This window comes from Branchiostoma belcheri, unplaced genomic scaffold (assembly GCF_001625305.1).
Source record: "Branchiostoma belcheri isolate BF01 breed outbred unplaced genomic scaffold, Haploidv18h27 scaffold79, whole genome shotgun sequence".
NCBI classification, from domain to species: Eukaryota; Metazoa; Chordata; class Leptocardii; order Amphioxiformes; family Branchiostomatidae; genus Branchiostoma; species Branchiostoma belcheri.
The window spans coordinates 1493596-1518393 of NW_017804453.1; the positions used below are offsets into that span (position 1 = coordinate 1493596).

Here is a 24798-nt window from a genome sequence, read left to right on the forward strand (position 1 = left end):
ATTTTGTTTGGTTTACACATTTTATAAGTGTAACGGATACACAAGCGTTTTGACGTTTTTTTCGTTTGTTGTCTTTAATGTTAGCAGACAAAACATGCATCCATTTGTTTGCTGTTTGTTTGTTTGTTTGTTTCTTGGTTTTGTACTCTGTCATGACCATGATTTGAAACAATGGAAAAATGCAATAGCCCAAGAAATTTAGAAAAAGAATTAGAACATTATATTGATATTTATCAGACATATGATGAAACATGAGTGCAAACAAGATGTAGAATTGACGTGAAACAGAACGCGTCTGTGAGTGTGACAATTGTTGTAAGGCATAGCAACATGGCTCATGTTGGAAACTATTTGGCCATGTCAAAACCCATTCTCGCGAGAATTTACGACAACAGGTGGGGACATTCCACGCGGCTGATACTGTTCTTTTTCGTTCAAGTCATTCTCTGGCAAGAAAAAATACATGTCATAAGCTAACGCGACGCGCACCTTTTCTCGTGTGTACCAAAACGGACTCCCGATCACAACAAATTATTATAGCTTTCATCTGAGGTCAAGTGTTATCTAAATAACGCCATCACGTCTCCTTACTACCCGATCCTTAAAAATGAATCCCTCAAGATCACGACATAAGATGACCCAGCTGACAGGCACATTCTTCTCTGGGTACACAGAACTCAAAATAGATATCTACAACGATACATCTTGCTACTGATCTACTTTCCCATCTTTATGTATATTGCTTTTTTTTCGTAGTGACCTTTAGACAGTGTACAAAGACATGTGGCCTGCGCACTTTGCTGTTATTTGATGTGTTCTATGATTACATATTTGTCTATATGAAAACAGTAGGAATTATGATAACCTTACTTGTTGTCTACATGTACAGACAAACAGATAGTCCATGATCCAGTGAGAAGTGATTACAAAGAATTAGCAAAACGATAAATACAAAGAAGGGTGGAACAGCTGGGAAACTAAATTAGGTGTAGCATTTCTTGTTGTCAGAATTCCTTTGCATTATAATTTGTGTTCCATGGATGTTGTGGAAAGCTGGCAGACTGAGAATGTCCTACATCCACTTTCTACAAGAGGGTGTGAAAAGAAGGCAGATTCCTCAACCAATTTCATAGATAGAGAACGATTTTTCTCGAAGTTTTGCTATATTTTGAATAATACTCAAGCATCGTGCATCATATTTAAATTACAAAATCAAGGGTGTCACAAATCCAATTCTGGTCGCTCAACGGTCGTTTAGTGATCCCGTCTACTGAAGTAAATGTATGTATATTCGTTCAATAACGTGTTTATAAATGATGCACTTAATTGCACCATAATTGCACTAGGTACGAGGTACGACATTTATTTCAAACATACTAAGAGACTAAACTACGTTACTCAGAATACTATACTAGTATAACTGAAGATGCTTTCAATTCAGACGTGTTAAAATAGTCAACAAGATGAATAGGCCGTATCAAAGCAGTTTAAAAAGAAGTCATTGTATTAATTTCGTTGCTTCAATACAGATACACCATTGACTTTAAGCGTGTTGTAGCTGTATCTTTTCACACGTCCATCCAGTCGTAATAATACTCAGCCGTGTTGTTTGAAGCGAGGCTCCTGACACATGTAGTGTCTGGTGTGGCCCCGGGCTGGGATATCCGTTTTCAATACAACACTTCTTAAACGTCTGTCATGTTGTCTGACTATCACTGGCAGAAAGGTTATCCAAATATTTGTACTACTCACCACGTGTTATATCTTTGTTATTGTTGCTGAAATCTTGAATCTTAATTTGTCTACGTTTAGCCTATGTTTGCGAAATGGGATAATGATTTCTTTTTACAATGCATGGTGTTAGTACAAGTATACAGGTATACCCTGTATTGTCTTTTAAGATCCAACAAATCAAAAGTATCGCTATCTAATGTCCCAATATTACCCCGACATGTGATACGGTTGTGCGCTCACTGTTATCTATTTATTGTTCGTTGTCATTTTGATTCTTAGTAAGACTTAAATCTAGCCTTGTGAGCACAGGAAAGGAATACCTGTATTCTCCGTTCTAATTTTTTTCTTTTAGCCCACCCATAATCATGCGATACATGATTATCTATCTTTCCAAAACATAAAGTATATTTGCTAAATATTTCACAGTCCCCACATATATGCTGCTTCTATCGCCTTGTATTTTCGTTTCTCTTTCGCTAACTTCCTATTGTATAATATTTTGTCTATGATTTTATACAAGTGTTTTATACGGATGTGTAACAATTCTAAACAAAGTTTTAATTGCAAGCAGATCATTGATGATTGCATTTTATCTAACGCCCCGTACAGTTTCTCAACGTTCAAGTGTACGTGTGGTGTTTTTTTCCGGGTTTATTTCGACACATGTAAAAACCCTTGAGCTGCAAACCATCGAGCGGAAAGATCACATTATCTTCTTGATACAATTGCCTTTCACTGCTGACTGTTACCCATATTTACTTTCATTCTCATGTAGCTGATTTGGTCGTGTCTGTCAGCTTTACATTAGCCGTATTTTTCTCAATTAGATTTGCACATTGGCTCCTCTTGGCTATAGCTCTCCGTTTGGAAGTGGCTGCGATGACTCAGTAGAAAAGACATGACGTATTTACTATAATTTTCTCTCTGCCTAACACTGTGCAAAATTTTATAGAATATACATTTGTCTGAAGAGTTTCAATATATCGTAACAGTTAAGGGTTGTTAGAAATCCATAGCACTGAGAGTAGTCAGGACATGAAGAAAATGTTAAGAAAATTTTGAAAACGTCTGCAGTTGAAAGTAGTTTGGCCACTGTGTCAATGTGGCCAGGATTTACTCCAACAGCGATGTTGTGAGGTCACTTAAAAAAATGTTTCATGGCTATCAAAACATGAAATAGCTTATGTTTCCACATTAACTACAATAACTTGCATTTTCTGCAATATAATCCTTAGATGTTGACACAGCTAATACGCCATACGTATACACCGAAGCAGATTGAGCTTCATTTTCTTAGTTGGTACATGCAGCTTTCAAATCCACGATTCTTGTATATGCGCAAAAGACTGTATTGTTTAGAATAATTGCAGTGTAGCAATAGTTCAACAGAACTCTTAGAGTTCGTAATTGTAAATGTAACTGTAACTGTTGCTTGGAAGGTTGGGAAGTAAAAAATATGCGAGAGATATAAGTGTAAACATTGATATCAGAACGCCCCTGGCTAGTGCCGCCTCCTCTCACCACAAACCCGCTCAGATGCCTTCTCTCAACAGCCGCTGTCGCTCAGTTCTAACGACGTGTTGAATATCTGTGATGAAAGAGTACTGACAATTCTGTGTATTTATTGGCAAATGTACCACAGCCTAGACTGCTTACAGGAGATATTTGTACATTTTGCGACACGATTTTAGCCGTACGCGTATGAGTGCGTCATGGGTAGGGTATATATGTGCATACATGTAGAAACGCATACTAACATTCAGACAATGTATTCTAGCGCATTTGTGACACAGGCTTAGTTCCGAAGGATGAAAATTCTTACTAAAAAGACGAAAATAAAGTTAGAATTTTGAATGTTTTGGTTGCCGCATGTTATACAGGTGTATATTTATACATGTATAACATGGGTCTGACAACCAGTACGTTACTCTTATTGTCCACACATGCCAGTAGTATCCATACATGCTAGTAATGTAATGTATACTAGTATATGTGTACTGTTTCTTTAGCAGTGACGAACTCCCGTGGTTTATTTATAAACCTACTATTGTATATTTCACTACGTACGCGTATATATACGCAGTGTACACACACTGCTAAACTAGGGGTTAAAGAAGTAGATATTTTATTTTGCAAGAGGTAGACTCCTCACTGATATTTACGGATTTTCGTTTGTGAAAATCGGAACTCGTGTAACTATATCTACATGTATCTTACCTTACATAAAGTCTTAATCTATTATTGTCTCTGAGACATTTGGACATTAGAATATAAACATAAACATAAGTGCTATCCAATGTTTGTTGAAATATGATCGGTGTCTTTTATTGCGGGGAATATAGTATATTTTGCACTTTCATTGCTCTTTTTTTTCTATGGGCTTTTAAAACCGCCGTAGAACACACTAATTACTAATATTTTCACAATTTATCAACGCCACATAAAAACAGGCACAGAAGTATATTAATGTAAATGGTGGCAAAATGCAATTATGCAGTGTTATTGAGCATATCTTATGAGCATTTTATTAGCGACTACTTGCTGTTTAAATTCCTTGCAAATAGTGCCTAAGGTGTCGGGAGGGGTTTACAGGTGTGTTATATGAATTACTTTCGCACATACACCAAAATAAGGCATAGGAATACAATCGAGTGGATTCAGTAATTTGTTTCAAACGGGGCTGATACCAGTCGGCTTTGAGATACTGTTTATGACGTGTTTGGATGTCATTTTGTGGTGCATTGGGGCCCGTATCCTCTCCTGGTGCGACTGTAAGGTAAATCATTGTGCACAGAAATTTTTACATAACTGCACAAAGATAAAACAGGAGTGAATGTTATGAGAACAGCGACGTTACGAAAAAGGGGTTTGAATCATATGTGTCTCCTTTATGATGGAACGAGAACGACCGATGAATGTCTTCTGGGACTCGAGGCCCTTGCGGCCATTTTGTCTCGGGCAAAATGAGGCAGAGAAGACGATAGCTTTATGTTCGATGCGAGTTTTATAGGCCCACAATATCATAATAAACCAGGTGGAAACAGCGTTTCTGTCCCTGTGGGGCGACAGAATACGATGTCCATCCATTAGGCACGCCACACATAACGATCCTTGGTAGTACAACCAATAACTTTCGTTTATGGAAGGTACATTTATCGGTTTATCCAAGAGTCCATGTCCACACACTTGCAGATGAAATGCCTCGGAGCATCGGGTTATTACAAGTTGTTAAAGTAGTATACCATTTTTTGTACTTTTAGGAAGTCAGACAAAGTATCAGTAGTCTCTAGCAAGTCTCTTGGTGAACTAAGGGTTTGGAGTACATATTTGTTCCTTGGCTGCAAATGGTAACCTTATGGCCGGCTACTCCTGTCAGATTTCTACTACTTTTCCATCAACACACTGCGCCTGTTGGATACTATAGTATCACTAAAGGTTCCTAGTCACTTACACCAAGATCTTCAATGTCATATACTCCGTGTACCTACAGTATAAACAGCAAAATGTATGAAAATAAAAATAACATGGTGAGCAAGCATGTTTTCTACTCTGACCCATGGCAGCGATAACCTCGTCAGTTTCTCGAAATATTTCCTCACAGGTGAATTACTTCTGTGGCAATTTGAGTTTGTCCTGTGACAATGTGCTTGCACATTAACTGTTCCTACACTTACACATGAGGAAAGAAATATCAACTCCTGTCTGTACTTTCCTATATTTTTGTCAAACGATAGACCTGTACTTAGCCCTTCAAGGCATAGACGCCCAATAAAAGGCCTTTCTTTCTTGTCAGAACTAGCGTATATTCAGGTAGCATTTCTGCTAACACGTGTACAGGGACAGGATACGTCGATATTTGTGTATTACTATTAGACAATAATGTTTTACAGTGTAGCTACTATTGGTACTGAGGACGATATACATGTAGTTACTAGTATCAAATGACTAGTGCAAATTCCCATACAGTAAGTACCAGTGGTTGGAGTGAGTGTATAGAATACATGTATGTGGATTTCTTTGGAGTCGTCATTTGCGTGAAGTATACGAACCCTTGCCAACGGACAAGGAAAATCGAGCGTCAGAAACATACCTTCTACCTGTTTCCGTAAAATACAACCTTTTGATTGTGAATAGATATGAAGGCAAGATGTTCATAACGATATATGAACATCTTCCCGTAAAACAAAATCCTCACATACTACGATATTTCTACCGGCGCCAGTGCACAATATTGCTTCTACATTACGAAACAAATACTGGTACATGTTTATCGTCTTCCTATCAGAAAACATCTAAATCTCATATGCCATTTTAAAATGTGTTCCTCCATTCAGGTATTCACTCTGGCAACTTTACGATCAAGGTGTATTGTTTTGAAACCGTCAACAGTGCAAAAATCCAAATCCATTGCTAACAGCACACATGTACACTGGACGGACCATGAAATATGTGTAATATGTCGTCATCTCGGGTACACATACGCGTTGTAAAATAATCAAAACATCTGCACGTATACATATAAAGAAAGTGACATATGTTTTATAAGTTAAATGCTTTCGTTGCCAAGTCGATGATTCCCAGCTACATGTAGGACGTCTGTTGGTATGTGTTAGTATCAGTCTAGCGTAGTGAAAATGCTCGTACAGTTCAGATCCCCCATGCAGTCTCTTTGCAAATATTCTATTTCAGTATCATAAAGTGAATCATATATTTACCATTTCCGATTCTTTATTATAATTCCTATGAGAAAATAATGCCATACATAATGTATTTTCTGGCTGTGAAATTTTGGGACTTCCATTTGCCCGAAATCATGAGTCAGTTTCAAATCTATATCGTACGGAATCATTTCTTCGCATCAACACAATCCTACAAATTGCACACTCTCTCGTGAAATCTAAAATATAACATTTGTTGAAAATAGAAACAATACTCAGACTTCATGTTTCAACTAATGTTGAGATTATCATTGTCAAAAAAATAAATCTGGTAAATTCATTTCACATGATAACGTTGTGATACCATACATGTAGAGCCGTTGAATTTTTGTGTGTAACGAATAAACAAAATTATATAAACACACAAGTAAACGAGCGATTTCATCGAAGTATGGATGCATTTTTTTTCATTTAGATTAGTTGTACGGAGCTGACCCATGATTATCAGACCATAATAAGACGATTTCTATGCTGTAACAAAGACCGCCTCCCGCCTCTACATGGGCTAGTAGGAAAACACATTAGGTGACGTCACCTCGGTCGCAAACTGGTCACGTCAATAACTCTGGCTGGATATTCGTCTGATTTCTATCTTACTGGATGATAAAACCAATAAATGGCCCGGCATGTGAGTTTTTATTCGTTCCTGGTCCCACGCGATCGTTCTGACGGGGCTGGGTTGTCAGAGTTCGCGTCCAGTAACGGCGCTGTTACCGGGGACTAAAGATTCTCCTCCCGATACTCGCCTGCCTTCATATCCCGCGGACTGCTATCTCTGTATAATAAACACACAGCCTGTCTCTCCGGACATACACTTCACAAATCAGGCCCTTATCTCACGTCAAGAATTCGGGTCACCTGCCCTGAAATATGACAGGAGAAACAGGGCGGAAAGATACGAAACCCCGCTACTTTTTCCACCGTGTGCTTAGTGTGGACCCCTTGCTCCAATCGATCGCTTGTTTTCCACAGATTCAGCGGCACTCTCATCTTGTGCCTTTTAAAAACATACTGTTACCACAGTGTGTGTGGATATTTTCAAACCAATATCCGCCCGAATCCCGATTAAGTCAGCACGCCCAAGGTTTTTCTTGTGTTTCTAATTTCGGGCTCCCCAGACCGAGTAACGAAGCACAAAGTTTAAGGGAAGCTGTGTGATCATCATCAAAGAAACATAGATTAATCGAGACCTTGAAATATAGAACGTTTGGTGGAGTATAACATCACAGTGATACTGGAACGGGATGCTTCTCCCTTCTCTTTTGCAGGTAGCATGTTTGACTTTTTCAGGCTAAAACCCTAACAGTCCACATCGTCTATCAGCTACCGACATATTGTGATAATGTATAAACTTGTTGGCAGTCGATGAACGAAAATCATACAGCAAGATAGACTTTTCACAGTACAGTTACGTTGATGTTATCTATTCCAACGAAGTCTTTGAATTTTTTCAGCATTTTTCTCTATATTAATAATCAACTTCCATCTTCGAATTTCATTTTCGTAAGTAACATTTGAACAACTTTTGGAGCATTCTAAATATACATATCTATATCTCGTATACGAACTACATGTGTATTGTACCCTGTTTTCTAAGTGCAAAGTGACTTTGAAGTTTAATCGGAGATTCGTGATTCTTCCCATATCAATATCAATATTTTATATGCTGGTTGACGAGTTCGCGATCAGACACATTGGCGTTCAAGTTTCCAAAAGCCTTCTTGATATTGAAACTGCAGAGGACACACAGACAGTTGAGCATTGCAGTCAATGGCTGGTTTGTTCTCAACGTAATAACATATAGCGACCAGTGACGACCAAGTTTGAACACCCTCTCAACGATCAACTTTGAACTTTGTACCACGTCGCCACTAATCGAACAAGAAGGCGACCTTAATTGACTGCTGGCGAGCGGAAACTCAGCCAGCTATTCGCACAAGGACGATTCCGTCTAAATGACAACTGCAATATAATCACAACGAACAGGTGGCGGTTGAATGAGAGGAAGAGGGGGTTGCTCACAAAACATGGCTGGGTGTTTGGGGGAGGGGGTGAGCTCAGGGTCACCGCTCTAGTACCTTTTAGGTAATTGATGTTTTCATCTACTTTGTATGGTGATAAATAAAAACATTCAAACACGTTTCCCAAATTTTACAAAAAACAACATCACATTTATTATGTATCTTCCTGATATATAAAAAAAAATAAAGAAAATCCTCAACCCATAATGGACTTGTTGGTACAAAAAAATAGTGCCTGAAATACGTTTGATGGGTGGGGCCGTGGCGGGTTGGGGGAACTCAAAGCCAGTTGACCTCAGAAAAGGAGACAAAAATAAGAATACTTTTAGCATTAGAATATGAAGTTGAAATGATTTTCTTGGTAATGGTCATTTAAAAAAAACAAGATAGAATCTCTATCAGTAATTAAACTCATAGTTTAAGATGATTACATTACATTCTTCAACAGGTACGATTTTGACACCTGATCCTATCGAAGAGCCGCTGTCTTCCAAATTTGTAAACAATTGTGACATAAGTGCGTGAAGACAAAGCCGGTAATTACGTAAGCTCACGAAGAAACGAGTAGACTGGACTCTAGAAAACGATGTTGTCTGTACTGAATATCTTCTAAAGAAGAAGATGTCTGCTGGGATCAGGAGATCTCTCCGGTAGATAAGACGCAGTCCGCGGCACAGATGATGTGTTGTATGTGATCCGCCGGCGGAGATAGCAGAGTCTGTAGTTTGGATGTGGATCGGACGAGATGGTGAGAGATTAGGGCGGGCAGGTGCAAACTCTGTCACACTGGGCGAGGATGGGCAGTCCTGGACGGCACCGTCTTCTCTAGTCTGTATCCCAGGCTGTTGTGAGGGGCGGTACATGTGCCAGAGAGGTTTCTGTAATAAAGAATTATTCGGGGACAGAATTCTACTGTTAGCCCTGGAGCCAAGGAGCTTGCCTGTTTACTTGCCCTTGCAACTGCCTGGCACCCAGGCTATTTCACCTCTGGGCTGTCCGTTTACATCACTTTGGCGGGAGAGCGAAGTTGATGTTACGATTTAGAAATGGGTACTTTCAGTGCCGACCAATGTGATGACAGGTGAAAAAATCAACCGTGACAATAAAGAAGGCCTTGTCACATATACGTCGTACGATGGTCGTAGGAAAAGGGCAAAGGACATACTTGGGACAGCTGTGCATGTGTCCTGCAAAATTTAGCTGTCTTCTTGCGGAAAAGGCTGTCATATATCCTATCAGCAGTCGGCTCTGTCATAGCTCGCTTGAAAATTCTACGGCACCTCAGTCGTAAGACATGCAAGTACGAATGTGGCCGAGCTATTTGTTGAATCGGCAATAATTCTCATTTTGTTCAGCTAAAGGGTTTAAAAACAAAATGAAGGACAGGTGACTTCACCAGGTTGAAGTGGAATCCCAGCTGATCATATTTCGGACCAGCACGCCCCCTTACGACCTTTATACAGATATAATATAGCCCTAATCCAGGTACAAGTGCTATAATGACCAGGGTGACCAGACGGCGACACCGTAGACCAGGCGAAGACAGAGTAGGGCACACAGGTGAGGCGGGAGACATCACGGATCACTCTCAATCACTCTTAAAGGTGTAGGATGATGACCTGACACTGTTAGAACTGACAGGGATATGTCCTAAACTACATAACAGACCATAGGGATGGACGTTTCTCTTTTTTATCATTGTCAAAGCGGAGACAAATTTAAACTGAGACGAGTTTGTGAAATAATTTTACATGTAAGTGTAAGTTTGCATCTTAACCCCCGTTCTCCTTATCCTTGTCAATGTGAACAAGCATATATGTACATAAAAAATGTTCCTTTGTTTTGTTTCTAAATAGTAACTCATGTTACTCATTTGAACTGATTTATTCTGTTCATACTATAACCAACTGACTACCTTGACTGACTTGGTATCATCTCCGAATATCTAGGGAAGATGTCAATCATTAGTAAGAGAGACTTTTGATGTACGGAGCAAAATCTTTTGTAATAACTATTATTTTTTCATTAAATGTCTGTGTGATTGTGAAAATCAATATTTTCTCGCTTGTTGTCATCTCAAATCAACAGATGTGTTAGCTTTACCAAAGATATTAGAGTACCTGGTCGCATTGTAAGCGTGACTAAAGCGGTGTTCCCATGGCCGTGTACCAATCCCCTTGTACAATGCTAAAACCGTGGAGTCGTGAAGGTGTTCCTATAATAGCTCCTGGAAAGGTTACCGTAAATCCGTGCTCGTGTGAACGGGCTTCTGTTTTCACGTGCGCGCCAAATTTTCCAGCTGCGATCGCGGTCTGCGAACTGCCAACGATGCCAGTCAAACTATTTAGACGACTTACGGGAGTTTGGGGCTCGCTTAGCTCGCAGTGTTGTGGTGTTAGCGGGGAGAGCCTCCAGAGGATGTAATGCTTTTAAACTTAATCCCGTTAGCGCTCGACGGAGACAATTTCCGCGGGAAAGCTACCCTACTCCCGTATCGGTTTCACCCCGGGAAGGTCGGGGTTATCACCGTTCGGCCTGAGCTCCCAGACCGTTACACAAGCAGCATGCATCTCCGACAGACCCAATTTTTCCTAGTTTTGCAAAGTCTTATGTTCCCATAGCCATTTCTACCATCTTTTAATATCATTGAAAATGAGTGTCACGGAAATGATTTTTTTAATCACATACATCATATTTTGCTTTTCTTCAAACTTAACAATATCCATTTCCCTCATGCAATTATTTTCATTTGGAATAGATACCTTTATAAGGATGTGTAACTTGTTCATGGACAATCAGCGTAGTTGGATGTCCGAGAGTCTGGGCCATGAAATGAAAGGTTTTGCTCTTAAGTGGCCACATATGAGGAAAACTGGCATGCTTCGGTTGTCAAAGAGCGGGATACTGTGTCAAGACCGCGAGACCCCGCTACGTCCTCACGGGAAGTAATTCTACCACAGAAGTAACCGGGCTAAATTAAAACAAGGCTACTGTTGCGCCGTGCGTCAAGTGGCCACACGTGTTTCCGCGGAGAGAGAAGTATGGTCCCAATTTTTTGGTTGACCGTCCTGATTTCGGAGGGAACTTTCCACTTTTAATTAGGAAGATACTGATCAGACGTGTGTGACGTCTGCCTGTACAGATCTTCAGAAACAATGAGAGCGAGAGACTTAAAGTTGACGGTGACATGCGTGGCTGCAATGCTATATCCGTGGTTGTTTCTAGAGGTCTTACAGAAAGTATGATTAATGTGATAAGTTTATCCCGCGTTATTAAAGTCTAATTGGTATTGTGGGATTGTCTTTCATGTAAAAGTGTTGCCGTTGAATTTGGCGCGGTGGAGAGGAGAACTGTGCCATTGTGTGCAGATGTAACTACTGAAGCGTACTGTGCGCAGACATGTTGTCAGACTTGTTTTCCCGGTGCGTTGTGGTCTGTCTTGCACAGGTAAACATGTACACAAACTTCTCTCCACAGATTGGTTACGCCCACCAACTAATGACTCCAGGCGTAACAAACATTCGATCAGAAGCCTCCACCCAGGCGTACTAAGGCGCCATCTGATTGGTCGGCAGTTTTTTGGGGGCCTCCATGTCATGGCGGAGGGGTCATTTATCATATTGGTCGGGTGGTCCATGTGACCTGTCCCGGCGACCCCCCGCGCCCCAGCCAATGGCACACCGTGTCCCCTCCAGCTAATGACCACGTACCCCGCGACACCCAGCTAATTACGCTAGGTGGACGGATGCCAGTCAATTCCCCCGTCGTGTTATAAAGAGAATACAGACAACGAGAAGGCGGGGCTTAAGACAACACAAACAAGCGCCGCTCGGAAGAAAAGTGCCGCCAATAACACCAAATCCTTCCAACAAGCATGACCTCCGAATGTGCAGTGGCTTCACGCCGGGACTGAACTTCCTGTAGGAGAAAAATTTGCCTGCAAGACATTGCCGCCTGTTCAGTCCGCCGCCGGCTGTAGCCTCTAGCTTGTTGTGTTGGCGCCGTGACACAAGGGGACAAAAGCGTGTAGGGACGACAAGTTGTGTGGGGAGGGGACAACCCTGTGACATCATCTGCACGACAGTTGGTACAAGTTGTTGTCACAGCTTGTCGAGACACCCTTCACAAGAAGAAGCTGCCTGGATGAGTGATTCAACTTCACCTCTCAACTCAGTCTTGAGGGGGTTTGAACAGCGCTATTAATTATGGCTCAATTGAGCCCATTGGCCCACACGTCGCCCGGTGGAAAGCGCAAACGGCCAGGCAGTCCTGACGAAGCAACCCCAGCAAGCAAACGCGGAAACGACATGCCTTCAGCTTTCGGTCTCATCGACGCCAATACCCCCGAGGTGTTTCTCCTTTTCTCACCCTCCGGCCCGAAAGCCTTATTCCGTTTTTACGAGTTAGTTTTTGGCGCGATTTTGAATGTTATGATTCGGCGCTTCCCCCTGTCTGCTGTAGGCGCTTTTATTTACGTGTAAATGTAGGTCTGGCATCCTGAGGAGTCGGACTATACACTACTTCATGCTTGGCTAGCTCATACTCCCCACCGCTTCATGCAAGTCCAATCTCAGCCGGTATTCAGTTCGCCTGACCCGCACGAGGTTTCACAGGGCTTTTGTAGCCAATTTTCGCCGAATTACGGGGTAAGGTCGTTTTTTGGAATCGTAACACGCGCGGGTGTTAGGGTAGAGAATCCGTACGGGTCCATGTGGTGTAGATTTGTGGCACGTCAGGGCTGTATGGCGGGACGGTAACGCACAACGCTGTGGTGGTGTTGCCAGAATGGGGCGGCTGCCGGTGTCTGTGATTCCATGTCTAACATGTCTGTCTCCATTCTTCCCCTCCCCAGGAACGCTCGGACCTGATGGGCCCCCGGCCTAACCTCACGCCCCTCGGCACCATCTCGTCCAGCAGCACGGCGTCCTTCTCCTCGCCGCCGCGCCTGTCGCACACACCGACCACGGACTTTCAGCCGCCCTACTTCCCCCCTCCCTACAACCTTCCCCCGCAGCAGACGCAGCACGATTTCCACCACCCGATGAACGCCGACCCCTACTCGCACCTGAACAGCCTGCACCACTCCCAGCACCAGCAGTACCCCCAGCTGCACCAGCAGCGCCCGCCGCAGCCCGTCCTCAGGCACCGCGAGGACGAACAACACCTCCAGCACAACTTCCACCCCGGCATCATCCCACAAATGACACCGAGCTTCGACCGCCGGCCAGATCTCGACTCCTACCCCATGCGCAGGCCAGAGACCATCATAGTAAGTTTCTATTTTATATAAACCATCAGCATGTAAAGTACAAAGTGCTATATATCACCTCTGATGTTTGGAGTGTCTGTACTGCATGGCGTATGTAAACACTTTGGTATCAGTTTCTCCGAAACCATTAAGGTCAGTTATCCCAACTCCAAATCCCGTCTTTCTATCATCTGAAGGATTTATGCAGCAAACTCACAGTGTGTCGCACGACAAAAGTGCTATGCATGTGGTATCCTATTCTCCTGGAATAAATTTTATAGGCAATTTGAAAGACAACGATCCATGTCGTGCTATAAGTGTTAATTAATGTGTTGAAGAGCTGCACTCAGCGTATCATTTAACAATACGCCAAGCAAAATTGGCACGTTTTGGGGCTGCTAAGTGTATGAAATGGCTATTAATTCCTCCAATATTTCATTTGTGTCGCCATGCATGGTATCTTAGCACAGTTCCACATTTCAAGATGTATGTAGAGTGTTATGCACGTTTATAAAACCTACGATAGCTATCGCCCGTTACTCCTGGGCTGAAGTCGGCAGGAAATACGATCTGCTACCACTAGTACCAGTTCTTGATCCTGGAGTATTGTTCCTGCGTGTCTATCAAACACCAGGAAGCCATATGGAGTCACTACAACTGTCGGGCCCGCCGACATATATCCGTCCATTGACACCAATAAAGCTCTTTGTGGCCTTCCTTACCTCCACTGTAATTTAGTAGTTAGACAATTCTGTTTAATACTCAGCCCGTCTCGCCCGTATGTGATTGTGTAATTTTCAATACATGTTCTCCTCTCTTAGACAATTTCCTGTGCTTCAAATATGATCGGATAAAATTAGGAAGTTTGGAAGAACATTGGACGTATTCATTTTGCGCTTTGTTTAGGAATTATATATAGAGAAAAAAGCAGTTTCTATGACTATTTCCAAGCTAGGAACTCTCATATCCAGAGCATATGCATCACAAATTGGAGCAAAGCCCAGAAGAAAGACCTCGCTAAATTACATTAGAGTCGGGCGCTCTTTGAAAACCACCCATTGCGAGTACATGGGGTTTCTTTGTACATTTTGCAGGCCTTTCGGTAGAGGAAATATAATTTATGATAATTTGCCATGGAGGTGGCTGTGCTTCTGAACCTTGTAGCGCTCTAGTCAGCTGGTAAATGGGATTTCCTACAAAACACCCGAGTCGATCCGTCCACAGGGAAAGAATGTCGAAAACGCAAGCCCCCTAACTTACATTTTTGGTCAATCAGACCTTACAATCTCATCATATCTGTCTATATTATATTAGGGGGCAAAATGGGCTGTTAATCTGTTTGGGAGGAAAATTTCTAGATCATAGCGTTATGAAGGGAATTTACTTACAGTGGAATAACTGAATTTTCATCCGGCACAAGTATAGTAACAATGTACATATACACTACTTTGTCAAGCAGGACCCCGCCACCATGCGTTCTGCCCGTGGCTAGCTTTAGGCCGGGAATACCCCCATGATCAGTACAGTGGCATTGTCAATAAACTGTTTTTGTGCCCGCGGGTCCGGCCCTGATCGACTCAAATGTTCACGTTGCCAAGCAAGTTAAATACAGAGTAAGATGTGGCCGCACGCGGGCGAGTTGTTGCCTCAGGAAAAACTGCAAGCCTTTTCCCAACACTGTGGTTGAGTGGGACGATTTAAGCACATTATTACAGACGTGTTGGCCATTGTCTTTTGAGTAGGTGTGCTCAAACAAAAGAAACAACCCTATTGTCAAAACAAACGGCAACATGTGAAGGTCTTCTAGTAGCCGTAACCTCGTATCGTTTTTAAACCCTGCCATAAAATGTTACATTCTCATATAAATACTTAGTATGTTGTGTGTATGTGGGCATCTGGAACAAAATAGTTGTTCTAATGTCATTGTGGCCTCTCATTCCTTTCCAAACCGATACAACATGATTATTGATTTGGGAATGAAATGAAAAGTCAATCCTTGTAAGCCCCTTTCTGTGTGTTTTTGTGGCCAAGGGAGTTGTTTAAACGTGATTGAATTGAGGAACCGGTGGTAAATTGCATTGCTAAGTCCAGTAACGCGTTTCTCTTCGGCTTATCTTTTCAGACAAATCCAAGATTAGTCCCTATGATCGGCGCCCAGGCGAATTATATCGTAAGTTACCACCAACATTTCTACAGCACCCACAAGACATTAACTGCTAAAGAAATACATGACACAACTGAAACTGTTGAAGATTTAAACGGTGAGGAGACCTCTCCTTGAGTTGAACAAGCCCTCCCCCTGGCCTGACACATCCCGGGTCCCTCCCGCCCGTCTGTCAGCGGGGTAACCTCTACCTGTCCGGTGTTTTCTAACACGGGATCGCTAACAACAAACAGACGGGCTTCAACACAGCTGATAGCCACATCTCAGAAATTTTAATGAGTGTGAAACAAAAAGAAATAATTCCTTGGGATAGGCTAGCGCGTCACGTTGTTGATGGTTTCAAATTTCATGTAGGAATCAAAGAGGAATGTTTGTCAAGACAAAGGCATTGATTTGGTTTAATTGAGTCCCCCCTCTCTTAGGCCTCCCGGGCTCAAGGGGGCGGATAACCCGGCACAAGGTATGGACAGAAAACTTGTAAGACCGGTAAAACAAAACGCACAGACAAAAGAATTAAGGCAGATCGGAGTCCTTCTATTGAATGCTGCTGTTCTGTGTTACGGTTGGTTGTAATTGGGCGGGAAGAATAGCGAACAAAGGACGCCTGCTACACACACAGAAATTACCTCGACCATATGTATCTCAAGTTTCAGGATCCCAGAATATTTGGAATAGTTTTGTGTAAACTGTTGTGTCTCCAGTATATATATAATTCTTTCTTTCTTTCTTTGAGATCTACAATTAGTCAATTGTCGTAAATATGAACGTTCAACAAGTTCTTCTTGGAAAGCCATATATATTATAATGTTCGTTGATAAAATGAACATAACCTTTATGTCACGGTACCACCTGTGCTAAGAATTTGCATTTAAATGTTTCCATTTCTGAGGAAATTTTGACACTGTTCACGTATGTATCTTGTTACACGTTCGAATGGCAAGAACATGTGATTTCTGACAGACACACTGACGAGCTAACGTTGTTTGTTAAGGTACCGGGAGCTTGTGGCGAGACCGAATATTAATCAGTGCTTTATTCCCCGGCTCAAAACCATCGATTTAATTTTCCAGTGAGTTTAACACTTTCTGCTCTCTTAGCTCTGGGTTCGTACCGGAGCAGAGCTAAAATGGGAGCGGGGACGGACAGGAGGTGACCCGAACCAAAATAAATGGACAAGTCGGGCCGTAAACAACCTCGCAGTCGTCCAGGAAATAGGGAAAGGGGAATATTATGGGGTAAAATTGATAAACAAGATGGTAGGGTGTAACGAACAAATGAACAGCAGGCGTGCGGAGGGAGGGCGGCTCGCAGGGGAACTGTCCCAGGGGTGATCCCACGGCTTTCTGATTACCGTCAAATGTTGGAAAAACCTTTCAGTGCAACCTAAACCTTTTATCCCCAACTTCAAGCACAAGCGTATTCCACAGATGCGATGCGCTCAGGCTTCAGTTTGTCACAGTTTAAACCAATTTTGCCCGTGTAAAGTAGATGGTGTAACCGATACTGCCCACATAAAGTAAACATGTATTCAGACTTCATTTCATGCCTGTCCCCTGTAGATATAAGTATTGTCGGTCCACTTCAACCATGTAATTGAAGGGAACACGTATTCGCCCCTCCTTCTGCATTGTAAAGTGGCCTATAAAACAGGCGTTCGACCAAATGTGATGTACCCAGGCTGACAAAAGACTTTACGAAAAATTCTTTTAACTTTCAGCAAGAGTTTCGCAGTCTGAAAACTTGGAGAGACACAGATGCAGAGGTACAAAAATATTTAACCTCTGCCTATTCTTTCCCTTGTCAAAATTAATCACACTTCATAGAGAAAACATCGTACATCATTCTCCTCTAAAAACAAACATTCTGCATGGTGTATTAATCTGATTTCATTAACGGTATGTCATGGTGACGTTTTCTCGTGGAACTGTTAGCTAGTTTTAGCAGACTAATATCCCTCCCCTCTATTTCTATGCATGTAGATAGATAACAAAGGTGTCACATATTTTCTCAGAAGTCGATACCACATTACTTGTTTTTTCCCACTCAAACATTTTTGCTTATTCTAGTGATACATAGCGAGGCGACGAAAGTGTCCGCCCTTGTACTTAAGTCTGTGTAGCCGCCGTTATTAGGCCCGCCGCAATATCCATTCTCCCCTGATACATCTTTTAGCTTGTGATTCATTTTTGATCGGACATGATGATGATAAAGGGGTGATGTATCGTTTTAATGATCCCTGGTAGATTAGCTCTGTTACAACATCCATTTATCATGGTTTGCGGCCTGTGCTCGTGTGTTGAGGGACCGCTGCTGCTGAATTTAAAGGCGAGAGCCCAAACCTACCCCCACCTTGACATACCTGACGGAGTCCTTTATTCACCGAGGCTCATCTGTATGCTCCTCGGGTCGACCCGACTCTCGCACCGAGAAATTATTCACCATTATCGCCTGGGCTCCTGTGGGGAAGAAATGAAGTCTTAAATTATTCCATTATTTTTTGGGTCTGCACTAAGTCATAAGTGTGGGTCTGTGTGTGTCGCCCTGTGCCCTGGTCCAGCGGCGGCGCAGCTGGGGCCAGGCGATATTCAGGACACGGGGCGTTCTGTGTGGGTAAACTTGTCTCTTGGCCGTTTTGTAGGGCGCTGTGGACGACACGCCGAACTACATCCCTGCAGAAAACACCAGCTCCGTCATCAGAAGAGGTCAGTTGTTGTTTTTTTTTTGTACTGGACTTCATATTTTAGTGTCTTTTGACATCGGTGGCGTAAACAAAGTTTATATAGTGACCTATAGGGCACAGTCTGAATGCATTCTTATGGCACTGAGCGTTATGTAAAAGTGACAGACAGCCGAGTACTATTTTATAGCCCTCCAAAATACAAGCGACGAAAGTAATGATAATGTCAAAACCACGGGGTCTGCAAAATGGCGCATGAATTGTTCAGAAAGGCTGACATTCCGTTCATCATCACGTTCGATGTCTGGTTCGATCGCGGGCTGACGTAAATTGATCTGGGTTGCAAGCAGGTTGTATTATGTATGAACAGAAGATAACCTGTCATTAATCAAATGGCTGGCATTTCATCAAACTATTACATGGCACTTCAAAATTCCCGAACTTTTCTATGAAGCGATTTATAATGCGCTGATTTGATTGTCAGCGTGTCTAAATCTTACTTTTTGGAAAGGTAAGTCCTTGACTTGAAAATATTTCAAAGAAAGCAAAATTAATGAAAAGAACGACTAAAATGCTGCCGCGTTGCAGACGTTTTCTTCAATACTGTTACGATAGAATCGCATGTGTACATGTTGTTTAGGATGTAAACATGGTAAGTTGTTTTTCTGTAATATTAACTGCATGGGACGGACTAAGGTCTAAGGTATGGTAACTGCAAATAACAGATAAGAACACAGCTGCAATAATAAGCATGTTTTCCAATTGTTCCCTTTGTTGGGAATCTGATAAAACTACTGTTTAACTAAATCCGGAAAGATTAAATGTAAAGATTCTGCCCTCCATCCACCTGTTCTGGGGCAGGCCTAGTCAGCAGGTGCCTCCTGCCATTAGTAAACACATTTTCCGACTGAGTACCGCCACCCTTTGTCGCCCCAGGTCCCGGGACAACCCTCCCCTGTGGCTAGGGAATACGCACACTCCATGATGCTTTCTAGACTCTAACCCTTTTATTTCGAACTACCGTCAAGTAGGGCTTTGGAAAGGATACTCTACATGCACACATAAACATTACAGTCACCGAGGTTTGGTGTCTGAAACTGTGGCAGTTTTGTTGACTTTTCGTGAATGACATTTGTTCCTTCCGAAAGCGGGAATACGGCACAAATCAGGCATCTTTCTACAAACCCTTTTGATTTTCCCTACCGTTAAGTGTAGGTTTGAAAAGACCTCTCTACATAAACATCACAATCACCGAAGTTTGGTGTCTGAAACATTGGTAGTTTTGTTTACGTTTTTTCGTGGATCACTTTTGTTACTTTGGAAACACCGGAAATCTAGGACTACGCTACAGCGTTGTTTGTTATACTAATAGTCTGACGCTAACGTTGTAGGGTGATTTCTGAAGTCGGTGGTAAGTATGAGGTTTGTATGTGGACAGTGTAAAACGCTTTGACCTCGCCAGAAACGATAGGTAAACAACAAGCAGATGGTCAAGTACCCATGTCTCTTGTATCCGTAGTTGCCCTGATTCAGTTGCCCTAGCGTCTCGATGTTTTAAAGTCGGTTGTTCGAGACCCTTGCTGGCCTTGCGCCAGCGTGGACGTGGAATTGTGCTGAAATCCCCTTATAACAGAATAACCAAACTTCAGTATTTAGTACGGTATGGGCGGAACGTGCTTGGAACATCTGAATATCGTGGAAAAACCTGTGGAACAGTGGAAGGTGTGTTGCCTCAACTATATGTGGATGTGTCAAGCACATTTTATGTTTGGTTCTTTGGTGATTCTTTTTATACTAACCCTTTTACTGTGTTCTATTAAAACTTAGTGCTGTACTAGCTAGGTTGGATCTGGTGTTGTGGAGTAATGTCGTTTTGAGTGGGGTAGTGTCGTCTCCAGGAAAAGTCTCCTAGAAAACCACCTGCCACGGGTAGGCGCGCCAGCAGGACGGTAGTCGGTGTCGTCTGCAGTATGCCTGATCCCGTCCTTGTGGCTTTGGTCGCGGCCGTCTGCCCAAATCCTCACCCCTGCGCGCCACTTAGTCTTACGATACAAAATCACTTTGTACCCGGCCCGGCCCAACCACATTACCTGCGCTTACACCAGCGAGATCTCCGGGCCTGCAAGAGATTTGCCCTACTTTACAAAAATCGAAGCTCGCCTTACATTAGTTTAGATAAACTTAAACCGGGGGAAATGTGAACCCAGGCGGCCCCAGCTTGCGATGTGATTTTAGGCATTAGCCCCAAATCGAACACCGCTCCTCCGAGACGACGAGGGAGAACCTTTAATTCGGCTGCTCCGAGAACTTGCTTGTTGCGGGCTTGTCGGGTGAATGCGTTCCCATAACAGTTAGGACGGCAGGCTATTTAAGAAGCTGGCGTCGGTACAGGAGTGGAACGGAGGCCGCCCATGCTCGATCTATCACCCTGACACCACACCACACGACGCTGGGAGCAGCTTGTGTACGGAGTAGCTGTTTAATACAGGGCTAGCCCCTCTCACAATGACTTTAAAGCGGACTCTCTCTCCAGCTAATTCAATTATGATAATCTGTTAACAAGCTCCAGCGGAGTTGGGTCCACGACTTGTTGGTCCAAGGATTTCTTTTGGTGTATTGTTTCAAAAGAGGTGCATACATTTGAGAGTTCGTCTGAAACCCAGACGTAACAGATACACTAGCAAACACACAGTATGGTAAGGGGGTCGTTGAACTAAAAAAAAAGAGATATTGAGGGCTTCCCTCCCTTTCGCCACAAATAGTTTACACATTCACAAGCCATGGACGTTATGATATTTAACCAAATAAAACAAGCGGATTTTACACTTTGTCCTGTCCTGTACAATACGAAATCAGCCCTTCCGAGATATCAATTTTTAATAATGTGATCATCGTTTCATTTATACCCCTATCCGTAATATGAGATTAATATTGCACGAGAAAGGTGAAAGTTCGCCTATTCGAAAAAAAAACTGCCTACGTCTTAAACATCCAATTTTTAGAGGAAAAAAATTATATTTGTATTTTTATAGGGAAAATCAAACACTATTACACGGATAATTGTGCACGACATCGATATATTTCACCACAAAAGATTGCACTGCAACACCCTAAATTTGAGTCAGCTATCTATGTGCTACGGATAAAGCGCCCATAACACCAGGCGACAAAATGGAACAAGAACAAATTATCTCTCTGCAATATGAGCGATAAAATGCCCACATTTTCCAATTCTGTGCCGACGCTACCGTTCGGAGAGGTAATATCCTCTTGTAGAAATTAAAAACGCTCGGCATGCCAGGAAGAACCCGCGCCGATCTCGTCTCGCACGGGAAGATTACAGCCCAGTCTGGAACGGACATTTTAATGAACGGCGTCGTGGTTTGCAGAGTGGCCTTGGTGGTGGGTACTGATAGCTTCTCCCGTGTGGCCCACAGACAGGCCGCAGCACTTTTTACCGACTATCGCTCCATGCGGGCTTTGAGGGGAGGAGAGCTCCCAATCCTCCGGGCTCACATATCAAACCTAACGTTTGTCAACAGACGGAATAAGGAGTGATAAAGCAAATCACAATTGCTTGTTTCGTGTCGAGTTTGCCAGAGGTGAGCATTAATCACGGGAGCCCAGAGGCCGAAACTGGCGGGATTTTCCGGGCTGAGGCTAGCTCGCCCGCGGGCAAGTCTTCCCCAATCATATAGGCTCAGCTGCACGCTAAATCAAGTGCACAATTTCTCTACTGCCCCGGCCCTAGAATATGTAAAACTCGGGCGACTTTTGAATTGGCGCCGGTAAAATCTATGGGTTTAGTCAGGAACTACCGACTTACACTGAGCACCCCTGAACCTACACTTATCCACGCTGGCGGCGCTTACACCTGATCAGCTACATCAAGAGATAAAGAAGTCTAATATCAGAGACCAACGAAAGCTGCAAGTGTGGCTGCAAGAACACATTTCTGAAAGAAAACACAAGCTGTGCTGTAGCCTCATTACGTTCTTAGACGTTTCACGTGTATAATTTATTGTCACTAACACAATTCTGTCGTAAAATTGAGATATCTGGCTCCAGGGAGACGAGTTATAGCGAGACGTATCAGTCCTAGATCCTACAAATATTCCGTTGTGCAGCTCGGAGTTTATATTCTGTATGTAGGGTCCCACAAACCAAAACTGTATTTGAGGATCACGTCAGACAAAAATGGAAGCTGTGACGACACACGGCCTCCATGTTGTGTTGAGCAGGGCTGTGGTTACTTGACACACCTTCAGGCGATACCTGCACAGGTCGGAAAATCCCAAACAGATAGACTTAACACCCGCGGCTGTACAGTGTTTTCATTTTTGTGTGTGTGTTGCGGGGCGTCTTTATTGATAGTTTAAAACTTGTCCATAGGGCAAAGAAGCAGAAACGTGATACAATAGCACAAACGAAGGACAGATTGCGGGAAGTTCACGCTCCTGTCCTTGTCATAATCAGCTATGCACCGACAACGAGGGCGTTGCGCAACTTCGCGTAGACATGATTCTACGACACATGGCGCTGCACCTGTTTCTTAAAGTCTTCATGGGTTCGTCGAAAAAAGTCTAAATCGTTTCAAAACTTCGGGAGCCTTGTCTTATTGCAGAAAACGTCATTTTAGGTGTTCAAGTTATCGATACAAGTTTTCAAATTGTTGGAAATAAGGCGGGTTTGTTACAAGCGTGTTGACACGGCGTGTGCACAACACCGTGGACAGGTTCTCTGTTCAGTCGTCTTGAGGACCTGGGAGATCAAAAGATTTACTGTTTCCACAAACATTCCTTACCTTCCAGAATAACAAAACCAACCATTTATTGAAAATCTTAGACCTTAGAAGTCCTGAAATGTATACAAAATTGAAGGTTTAAAAAAAACGGACCTTAAGAAAGAATTTAGAATGACAATTAGACTATTTTGATGGCGAAGTGGTTGGGTGACTGCAGAGAACAGACTACATGTATTCATGGCCAAGCGGAACTAAAGACTGCTGCATACAAAATGGCGAATCTAACTGAAACACTGCTACTTCGGAAAAGTTTGGTTAAAGAGGACAAAATCATTGAGCAAGTTTGAAACTTTAGTTGATCGGACAGGAGGGCTAAGGAATAAATATATTTATATAGAATGAGCTGTTAGATACGACGAGAGAAAGAATGTACAAGGTATGAACTGTATATTAAACAGGCACCCTTGCCCGGAACATCAACAGCACACCTGTCAAACCATAAACATGTAAACCTGCCGGGTACGCGGGAAGAACTAATATCTGCCGCTCCCTCCAGACCTGTCCACCTGCGTCAAGCGACAAGTAACGGACAGTCGGTGGGGGATACGTTCAGTTGTTCCTTCTTATCAGCGGGGACAGAATTTCCAATCAAAAACTTGCTGTCGGCAACAAAAACCCTAATGGCAGGAATCATGCCTTCATTACGCGCTATCAGATGGTTCTTGGATCGATACTTTTGGTATATGTGTTGGCCTGGCATCCCTTGAAATTACTGTCTTGTGGGCGATCAATATAAGAGACCCCCTTGTCATACGTCCCCGAGGACGTCTCGCCGAGCCCGCGAGCGTTCGCGTAACTCGAGCCCCATTCTTGCCTGACCTCTGTCGACTTGGCGACAACTTTGAGGAAAGATGTGGGAAAACTTGGCCATTACGTCTGCCAACTCGCTGACACGCAAAGGCATTAGCAAACATCGACAGGCGTAAAATGGCGTAGATCGCGACAGCTGGGAGGCAAAAAGCGGGAGATGGGGTCCCTTTGTGGAGGCAGGCGGGAGCATGGCGTGCTGACTTGCCGCGCTGCGAGGCCTGGCGCCACGCGAGGCCGACCAGTCATTGTCTCCCTCAACCTTAACTTTGCAATGACGAATGTCGTGCTTACTTTACTGTGGCGGGTGTATAGTTGTGTCGCCCAAGTCCCCTTGTGATCCCATACCCAACCCCAATTGTGAAGTTTAAAGTAACCACGACTGAAAAGGACCGAGACAAAGTAAGCCCCAGCAAGGAAGGCCAAGCCAGGCAACCCGAATAATCTATGAAAGATATTGCATGTCAGTTTAAGTTTGTTGGCCCTAACGTCCTATTACACCCACCCACCCCTGACTTTTGAAGGACAAGGAGAGCTATGTACGGGTGTAAGACATTAATTGGCGGCATGATGGATGGTACAGCCCGAGTTTGAAAGGGAGGGGGCATGGCCACAGAAGCCTCGT

General features: G+C 43.0%; 1 protein-coding gene across 4 annotated transcripts in view; it reads left to right on the forward strand.

Moving 5' to 3' along the window:
- The first annotated feature begins 12282 nt into the window (after window positions 1-12282).
- Window positions 12283-24798, forward strand: part of LOC109485893 (transcription factor AP-2-epsilon-like) — a 28241-nt gene continuing 15725 nt past the window's right edge. Inside the window, exons 1-5 of one of the 4 annotated variants that reach the window (XM_019789569.1) lie at window positions 12283-12822; window positions 13326-13742; window positions 15844-15891; window positions 17603-17647; window positions 18524-18587. In XM_019789569.1, the coding sequence (XP_019645128.1) occupies window positions 12679-12822; window positions 13326-13742; window positions 15844-15891; window positions 17603-17647; window positions 18524-18587 (718 nt within the window). In that variant the 5' untranslated portion in view covers window positions 12283-12678. The remainder of the gene's footprint in view (window positions 12823-13325; window positions 13743-15843; window positions 15892-17602; window positions 17648-18523; window positions 18588-24798) is intronic. The other 3 variants (XM_019789570.1, XM_019789571.1, XM_019789572.1) reach the window with 3 other exon arrangements.